General features: G+C 35.2%; 1 protein-coding gene across 1 annotated transcript; it reads right to left on the bottom strand.

Annotated features, from left to right (window-relative positions):
- Positions 1 to 7,664: 7,664 nt before the first annotated feature.
- Positions 7,665 to 10,027, bottom strand: LOC115953887 (putative disease resistance protein RGA4). The gene has a single exon (XM_031071708.1). The coding sequence runs from the start codon at positions 9,969 to 9,971 to the stop codon at positions 7,791 to 7,793; it is 2,181 nt and encodes a 726-aa protein (XP_030927568.1). The 5' UTR covers positions 9,972 to 10,027; the 3' UTR covers positions 7,665 to 7,790.
- Between the last annotated feature and the right edge of the window lie 227 nt (positions 10,028 to 10,254).

Here is a 10,254-nt window from a genome sequence, read left to right as displayed (position 1 = left end):
GTTATTTCTCTTTCAGCTTGAAATCTTCCTAGACTAGACGAACAGGATTCTAGTGCATGTGAATACAAGTTTTCGAGTTCAAGTTTTCAGCATTAATAAACCATCATAACATAGTAGGTAAAGAAGTAAGAAAAAAGAGGATATTCTACCATTCTGTTTGAAATTTTGGAGAAAAATTTAAACATAAATACATAACAGGGAACACACCCAAAAAAAAATCTGAAAGCATACCTGGAATAACAAGCTAATTCCTACAAGGTAATTGGATGCTCAGTTTTCATTCATACAATAATGGAAGTTATAAAGAATCTGCAAAAATAAAACATTTTCAGCACAAGAACAACAAAAACAATTATTGAATTTACCAAAGAAAGAACTTCTTTTTTTGGGAGGACAACAATAAGAAACTAAGGCACAATAAAAATGATAAGAATATTTTACCTTGATATATTTGGAGATGAGGTAGAGGCTGTAGCAGTGGCAGGTGCCACAAGATCCAAAAGATTAAACCACTAGGGAAAAAAGTTTTTAAAGTGACTTGGCTTATAAAAGTAGGAAAATAAAAATAAAAAAAAGTAACAAAGTTGACAGATTACCAAGGTTTTATCTGGAATGTTAGAACATGTCCAGAATATAATTGGAAATTTTATATTTTTTCAAATAAATAGATAAGAAATGGAATGATGGAGAATTGTTTTGTTACATATACCGTAGGATTTGTGAGCATGTATAGGCACGCTAGACTAAATAAACCTATTGGACTCGATCTCATTTTATGCTTTTGACAAAAAACAAATTCTCCAAAAACATTTGGGAAAAGAAGATATTATTCAGCCTTATTATCTCACCGCATAAACTACATAAGTCATTAGTTAGTTACTATTACTAATTACCCAAATGACTATGTGTAAATCAATATTTAGCAAATACAAGAACATGTCAAAAGCTTATAATATAAAGGAAAAAACTTGACCAAACTGAATACATTATAATAAGTTAATTCCTGCAGTCTTAGTTGGCAGGGTAGATACTCCCTTAAAGTGTCAAAAGATTTTCTCCATTTCTACAGTTGTCAGAAATGAAACAAAGAACATCACCTCATGACATCAAAGAAGTTTTATGTACAACGATATAGATGTTATCCTTTCTTCTCCGTTTATGTGATGAGATCATATAAGTAGCAACAGTCCTTTGCACATACAAAAGGGAAACAAAACAGAAAGAAATTTCCCAAATAATATAAAGCAAATAGATGATAACCATTGAGTCCATGACTTGTTGCACAATTTCAGGGCCAGAAAGTTTTGAATAGAGTCCAAATTTTGCGCCAGGTTAGTTGTTGCCTTAATTTGTTCTGCATGAGATATCGATTGATTGAGAAGCTTCAAAATATCAAAACTGAAAATGCAAAGATGAAGAAGAAACAAGAACAAGAAAATTGGTGTTCGGTTCTTCATAAAAAAACAAATACCTGAAGTAGTTAAAGACACCATCAGATTCAACTCTTTCCCTCCAATACTCATGTTTGCTGCCTCATGTTCACATAGGACTCCACGGCCAAATTCAAAACCAAGGGCCACAGCTTTAGAAGAGAGAGAAAGTGCCAAATTACCAACCACTGGAAAAACCAAAAGTTCTAAAACCTAGGTGTTGTTTTGAGCGTAACAACCTATTATATAAAAATGGGTAAAGTAACAGTATCCTCTAATCTTAATTGGGATTCAAGCAAAAAGGAAAACCTTCATTGGTAAATTTTAATCGAGTAACATATAAAATTCAATCCAATCTACATTTGAATTTGTGCATGAATGAACAAATTAGACTCATTCAGTCATTCTCTCATTCTTCTTTGACTTCAAAGTCAGTCTTACATTAACAATTCGACATGTGATTATGCAAACAAAAATTTCTCATTTAATCACCTCATTAAAATAAAATATGTTACTTCCTCAACAAAAGAGAGAATTTAAGAAACCAAAGAATCGAAGAACAAATGACAGACTTTTAAATGAACAAAAGAGAATCAACCAACGAAATACCTGCAAAATAAGCTAATTCCTACAATGGTAGACCTAGATTATGTCCTCTCTCTAAGCATTAACAAACTGACTTTGACTCTGATTCTGATTCTGCAATTATTAAGAAGCAACCATACACACACCATATTATGGTCTTATGTACAAAGATACAAATAATTAAAATTATATATATATGTGTATGTATGTATATGTATGTATGTATGTATGTATGTATGTATGAAGGGAAGGATTACATTATCCTAATCTTTCTTGTTCAAATAACTTTGTGAAGAAATCAAGTGTCTAATTAACATTTTATAGATAGGAAAAAGAAAAAGAAGAAAAAAGAGAGTTTTAAAATGGTTTAGTTCTGCATAAGAAAGAAGTTGAATAGTTTTAGAAGTAGTCCAAAATATCAAAACCCTCAAAAACCAGTGGTTGGTTTTTAATTTGGGACAATTATCAATTCCTAGTTCTTGTAAAGAGGTGAGATTGTGAATCCCTTGAGGAAGTGACGTTAGTTTGGGACATTCCCAAATGTTAAGGCTTAGTAGTGATGTGAGGATGCCTATCCAAGGGAGAGAACCCAGTCCATCGTACCTTTTTATATAGAGTTCCTGGAGAGAAATGAGGTTCTGCAGCCTCTCCTCTAGAAGTGATTTTAAATCATTAATCTGATATAATTCTAAATACTCTAATTGAAATAGAGGAAAGTAGGTTGATGTGGTTGCTCTCATTTTCATTGTCTGCTCCAATACCTTCCAGTCTGGGACATTTAATCAAATTTCCTCTCTTACCCATCACAGTTTAGCCATCCTTCCTCCTACCTCTCTTTGGCCTAAAAACTCCATACACTCTATCCATCCATTACACTGCTTGCCCCCTCTGCTTTCCAATGATTATAAAAAAGAACATGCATCATGTTGCCCATTGTTTGAACAGAGACTGCACAACCAAAAGTTAAGAAGCAAAGGCCATGCTTTAGGAGGTAGTGAAATAGACAAAATACCAACTAAAGAGAAATGAAAAGAAAAATGGCTCAAGTCTTAATTGGAATACAAGCAAGTTGAAAAACCTAAAGTAGTAATATTTAATTGAGTAATAGATAAAAATTCAATCCAATCTTCCTTCAAATTTGTGCACATACGAAAAATTATACTTGATCAGTCATTCTTGGGCTCTTCTGACTTTAAAAAGTCAGTTTTCACACCAACATGTGAGGAATCAAACAAATATTGTTCTCAAAAAAAAAAAAAAATATATATATATATATATATTAACCCCCCCCCCCCCCCAAAAAAAAAAAAAAAGAAAAGAAAAAGAAAAGTAGCCGCCAAAATACCTTTATAGTAAGCTGATTCCCCGTTGAGTTATTGTTGCTTGGTCATGTTCCTCCCTTCAAAATTCTACCAAAGCTGCTACGATTCTGCAATTATTAAGAAGCAACCATATATGTCATTTCATCAACACAAGCTTAGATACAATGATATAAATCATTAAAATAATAGAACAAATGGAAGAATTTACAATTATCCCTTTTTATTATCCTAATAATTTAAAGAAATCAAGAATGTAATTAAAGTTTTGATGTTAAAAAAAAGTAAAGGGATTTATGAAAAAAACAAAAAAAGATGATTACCATTGAGTCCAAGACTGTACTTGGCATAATTTCTGGGGCATAAAGTTTTGAACAAGGTAAGCCAGGTTTGTCCTTAATTTGTTCTGCGTGAGAAGTCAGATGATTGAGAAATTCTTCAAAATATCAAAACCTCAAAAAGCAGAATGAATAAGAACAAAAAAATTGGTTTTCAGTTGAGCATAAAAAGCAAGATACTTGAAGTAGTTAAAACATAATTTGTAATTATATTCTATTAACAGATAAAAATTCAATTCAAACTATCTTTGAACTGGTGCATGTATGAATAGATTAGGCTCATTTAGTCATTCTCTTGTCCTTTTTTGGCTTTTTAAAGCAAGTATACACACAAACATGTGAGGAGTATTTTGGTTTAATCATCTCATGAAAAGCATTTAGTAAATATGTGTTGGAAACTTTTATAACCCAAAAAAAAAATTAATAATAATTTAACTACCAAAATACCGGTTTAGTAAGCTAATTCCTGCAGTGTTAGTTGCCTGGTCAAGTCCTCCCTTCAAAGTTCTAAGAAATTTGCTATGATTCTGCAATTATGAACAAGCAACCATATATGTCATTTCATTAACACAAGTTTAGAGGAAAAGACATAAAACATTAGAATAAAAGAACAAATGATAGAACAAGTTTGAAGAAATCATGCATCTTATTAAAGTTTTGATGGGAAAAAAGGGAAACAAATGATTACCACCAAGTTCTTGACCTGTTGCACAATTGCAGTTTTTGAATAGTGTCTGAATTTGGCACCCAAGCTTGTTCTTTGCCTAAGTTGGTTCTGCATAAGAAGTCAAATGACTAAGAAGTTCTCCAAAATATGACAAACCTCAAAAGGCATCAAGAAGAAGGGCATCTGTATATGATTGTCCATGAAAAATTGGAATTAAAAGATAGATGCATACCTGGAGAAATTGTTTTCGGCAGATTCTGACAATCCACTTGCAATTCTGGGACGTGTTACACAATTGCAAGGCCTGAAAGTTTAGTAAAAGGTCTGAATTTTAAGTTCTGCATGAAAACTGAAAAGTCCAATGCCTGATAAGTTCTCCAAGATATATCAAAACAAGATTATTGGTGTTGGTTTCTTCATTAAAAGTCAAATACCTGAAGTAGTTAAAGATGCCATCAGATTCCAACTTCTATCCAATATTCTCTCCTACTCATTTTTGTGGGACTGTATTTGGTCCCCACTGATTAAAAATGAACAGATGTGCTGCTGCCTCAAGATTACAACTTCACAACCAAATGCAGCAAGGACTACGACTTTAGGAGGCAGAGAAATTGACAAAATAACCTATTATTCAAAAAATGGGGGGGAAAGTAAGCAAAATGAGGGGTCTTCAATTCTTAGTTAGCATTCAAGTAATAAAAAAATTAATTAGAAATTTAAAATTTTTATTGGCAGTAATAAAAAATAATCAATCCAATCTATCCATGAATTGTACATGACTAAACAGATTATACCCATTCTCTTGTACTTGGATACATAGTATTATTTACACACATGGTGGAAGTGTTATGAACCCTCTGTTTTAGCACAAGAACAAAAAAATAAAGTACATGAAGTGTGCAACTATGCATTAAAAAATTAGAACTTTTCAATTTCTGGCAGGTTGCAGGACAACAATGAGCAGGAAGAATTTTTTTTTTTTTTTTTAAAAGGTTAGAATTTTTTGTTTTGAAATACTTCAAGATGAAAGAAAGGGTGTAAGTGAGGTAGAGCAAGAGCCCAAAAATCACTAGGAAACCAAAAAAATATTATCTCTAGAATTGTGAATGTCTACATCTGTAGTTGTTCTGCTTTTGACTAAAACAAAGTCTCTAAAATAAAAAAAAAATTCTGAGAAAAGAAAGAATGCATTAAGCAATTATCCCATCAAACATAGTAACTAAACCATTAGTTATTTTTCTATAGATCAATAGTTCAAATGAGAATTTTAAAATAATCTTAGTAGATATATAGACCCCCAAAAAAGAATAAAATAAATAAAAGAGGGTGAAGCAACAAGATACCTGCAAAATAAGCTAATTCCTGCTATGGTAGTTGCTAGATCAAGTCCTCCTCTCGAATTGTTAACAAACTGAATCTTTCTCAGATTCTGCAATTATTAAGAAGCAACCATTCACACATCATATTATCAACATGCTCTTAGGTACAAAGATATAAATTATTAGAATTAAAAGAAATTTTTTTTTTTTTTTTAAAAAAGGGATGTATTACATTATCCTAATTTTTCTTGTTCAATTAACAGTTTATAGACAAGAAAAAAGAAAAAAGATTGAAAAGAATAGTTTTAGAAGTTGTTCAAAATATAAAAAGCAGTAGTTGAATTTGAATTTGGGATTATAAACGATAGATGCATACCTGAATAAATGGTTTTTTCTTGTTGGATTATTTGGGACAATCTTCACTGTTTCCTTCGTGTAGCCGTAAGAGGGGACAACCATAAATATGTGACACAGTGAGATCGGGAATCAGGGGCATGGAAGTCAGGTGAGGGCAATTCCGAATATATAATTCAGAAAGAGAAGGAGGAAATGATGGAAGTAAGAGATGGTGTGGCTCATTCCTCCACCATCCCTTCAGTTTTGGGCAATCATATAATCTAAGAGAAGATAAGGATGGGAAGAATGGTGTTTTTGAAGAAGAAGAAGAAGAAGAAGAAGAAGAGGAAGCACCCAACACGTTACTAACACTGTCTTCATCTGAAATGTATTCAAGTGCTTCCATTTCATAAAGTGAGAGAAACTTGAGAAAAGGGAGTTGATTTAACGGTGGGAGGTGCTGCAATCTCTTATTGTCATATAATTGAAAACGAACAAGATTAGTGAGAGAAGAGACCCAACTTGGAATTCTCACACCCATATAATCCCACAATTCCAACCGTTTAAGATTTGGATGTGGCTGGAGCCCTTCGAGCAGCATTTCATAATAAAATTCGCTTTCTGCATCCCATCGGGAGACATAAAGCCACTCTAATAACAGATGTTGAAGATGTTGTTTATCCTTTAAATTTGCATCTTTACATTCCCGCACCTCATCTTTTCCATGTCCCAGCTCTTCAATTATTAATTTTCCTCCCAAGTTGTGTAGTTCCTTTAATTGACTTCGCCCACCGTTGGACTTGGCCTTTTTTTTCTTATACGAACCACAACAGCTAGCCCCAGAACCGGCGAAAATGGCCAACTGGCCTTAAAAACCAAACTATCTAGTTAGTAGGCTCACTTTAGAAACATATTTCATTTATAGCATCTCGAGTCTCAAAGACTCGATTTTGGGCTTCAAAATCGAGTCTTTGAGGCTCAGTTTGTATGCTTAACCACGTCTGATGTGGCAGAACTGCCATCTGGCATTGACATGGAAATCGAGTCTCTTAGACTCGATTTCTAATTCCTATATATACCGCTAACACCAGAGCATCAGAGGAGGAAAAACCCAGAGAAAAAAAAAAAAAAAAGAAAAAAAGAAAACCAGAAACAGTGAGTAAGAGAAGATCGAGATCGGAGACCCAGGCGGCCAGGGGCTCGCGCCGGCCAGCGTCGAGCGCGGCCTGGGTCGCGCGCGAGGCTCAGGCCTCGCGCGACCCAGGCCGCGCGCGAGGCTCAGGCCTCGCGCGACCCAGGCCGCGCGCGAGGCTCAGGCCGCGCGCGACCCAGGCCGCGCGCGAGGCTCAGGCCGCGCGGGACCCAGTCCGCGCGCGAGGCTCAGGCCGCGCGCGACCCAGACCGCGCGCGAGGCTCAGGCCGCGCGAGACCCAGGCCACGCTGGTGAGGTTCTCTGTTTCTCCTGGCCGCGCTGGTGACGTTTGGCAGTGAGGTTCTCTGTTTCTCTCCCTCTGATCTGATCTGCGTTTGGGTATTTTGGCATGTAGAGACTTAGAATATTTTTTTAAAAATTTTGGGATTGAAATCGAGTCTCTAAGACTCGATTTCTGGTTGGAATACACGTGGAAATCGAGTCTAAGAGACTCGATTTCCATGTCAATGCCATCTGCCAACTCTGCCACATCAGACATGGTCAAGCATACAAATCGAGCCTTAAAGACTCGATTTTGAAGCCCAAAATCGAGTCTTTAAGACTCGAGATGCTATAAATGAAATATGTTTCTAAAGAGAGCCTACTAACTAGATAGTTTGGTTTTTAAGGCCAGTTGGCCATTTTCGCCCCCAGAACCGGCCATTCTCACAACAACCCCTGGTAGTATTGTCTCAAGACAAGTAAGGTGCTCGATTTCAAGGGGCATATTAGTCAATTCGTAGCTGCAACCTGTCATATCTAGAAACCTGAGATTGACCAACTTTTTAATGCCCTTGGGTAATTCTGTAAGCGATGCACAATCTTGTAGTATCAGTGTTTGCAAATTCAGCATCTTAGTAATGGAATTAGGGAGAATTTTAATTCCATTTCTAGAAAGATTAAGGTATCTTAAATGCTTCAATTTTCCAATTGAACGTGGCACTACAAGTAATCTTAGGTTACTCAAATTCAATGCACGTAAATACTTACAATTTGAAATGAATGCATCACAATTTAAATTACCCAAATTCCACCATAAATTAAATACTAGAACTGTGTGTATCTTCCTTCCATTAGGTATGGGGGTTGAAAATTGCATTGGTGAATCCATAAAATTAAATGATACATGACGAACTTTTTCAATATCATTTTCTCCACTTGAATTTAATACGGCACTTTCCGTTCCAGACACAAGACTTGCAAGATCATGCATGAGATCGTGCATTTTACACGATTTTATATTGCCCCATTCATCATTTTCTACATCTTGGAAAAATGACCTCCAAAGTAATTCCATAAAATATTTTTTACCAACATCCTCAAACCGCTGCTTTGGACCTACTAAAACAATAAATCCTTGTGCTACCCAAAGATTAATAAGTGTGTATACATCAATCCTATCATCTTTTGGAAACAATCGACAATAAGCAAAGCATTGCTTCAAGTGTGGTGGAAGATGATCATAACTCAACTTAAGAGTTGATGAGATTTTATTTTCTTGTTGACCTATTTTTAAGAGTTCATTATCTAAGAATGATTGCCACTCAATCTCAGAAGTTTTGAGATACAATAGGCTTCCTATTGTTCTTATAGCGAGAGGTAATCCATCACACTTTTCAACAATCTTATTTCCTATTTCTAAGAATTTTTTTGTTGGTTCTTGACTGTGTTCAAATGCCATTTTTACAAACAAACTCCAAGCCTTTTCTCTAGGTAGACCTTTTAGAGAATACCACGAATTTGTGGCAGTTATCTTTGCTACATTTTCAGAACGTGTGGTTATCAGTATCCTACTTCCCCTTGCACCACCTACTAATAAATTTTTCAAGAGGAGCCATTTATCTCTGTCCTCATTCCAGACATCGTCCAGGACAAGGAAGTATTTTTTTCCATTAAGATTTTTTCGAAGGTGCTTTTGTAAATTTTCAAGGCTTTCTTCATGCCTCACTTCTTTCAAAGATTCTAAATTTTGTTCAGCAATTTGTTTTACATCAAGGTGGTTTTGTAAATTGTCAAGGTTTTCTTTTTGCCTCTCTTCTTTCAAAGATTCTAAAATTTGTATAACAATTTGTTTAACAATTTGTTTTACATCAAAGTTATCAGATACACAAATCCACAACTTTGGCTTAAAATGTGCTTCGACATTTTCATCATTGTAAATGAGTTGAGCTAGTGTAGTTTTCCCTAGGCCTCCAATTCCAACTATTGGAATAATTGAAACATCATCTTCAACATTGGTATGCAAAAGAAATTTTATAATTTCTTGTTTATCATCCTCTCTCCCAATTACTTCATCTTGAAGTACAAAAGAATAAGTTTCCCTATCCCTATTCTTGACTTGTGGCTCGATGGAGCCTTTTATAAAGGAGAACTTCATCATTTCATTTGTAATGACATCTAGTCTCTCCCTAGTTGCCTTTATTCTATGACCCATCTTAAGACTAAAAGCAAGCTGGTTTGAACTTGAAAAGAAAATGCGTACCTCCTTAGTCATCTTATTTCCAGCCATCATTTTGCGTTGCAAAGCTTCAGTGGAGAAATCATCCAGCACGTCATCTGCATCATGGAGGACGTCTTTAAGCTTTTCGAGCCAACCTTTGACCGCAACACTATCACCAGCCTTCTTTTCAGCATCAAGAAGTACATCTTTGATTGTGGAAACTGTGCTCTTTAGATTTTCAAGGTCAGCTTTGACACCATGGGCCAACTTGATCTCTTGGAGAGCTAAGGAACCCACCACTTCAAGGACTTTCTTGACAAGGTCGAAGAGAGCTCCTTCAGCCATTTTTTTTGTCTTTCTTTCAGGAATATATGTGTTTGTGGGATGATGAAAGTGATGAGAGGCAGGTTGTTGTTGTGTCCAGCTTAGAATAACAACATCAATATTTATAAGCCTTAAGGGTTTATCTTGTTAAATACTTTCCTTGTAATTGTCTTCTAATGATGCTTTGCGCAAAGAATATTAGTTCTTCAGGTGAAAGCAAATAATATTACAAAGCCATGCATACTTCTCCACGAAAGGTATAACCAAACAACTTTGTCAATTGTTCCTTCCTTCACGGATGGCG

The sequence above is a fragment of the Quercus lobata genome, chromosome 7 (genome assembly GCF_001633185.2).
Source record: "Quercus lobata isolate SW786 chromosome 7, ValleyOak3.0 Primary Assembly, whole genome shotgun sequence".
Taxonomy (NCBI): domain Eukaryota; kingdom Viridiplantae; phylum Streptophyta; class Magnoliopsida; order Fagales; family Fagaceae; genus Quercus; species Quercus lobata.
The sequence above is the reverse complement of the archived record's forward strand: the minus strand, read 5'-3'. Positions and strand labels throughout refer to the sequence as shown.

Coding starts and splice junctions, on each gene's coding strand:
- LOC115953887 (XM_031071708.1), bottom strand. CDS start 9,971: ATGGCTGAAGGAGCTCTCTTCGACCTTGTCAAGAAAGTCCTTGAAGTG.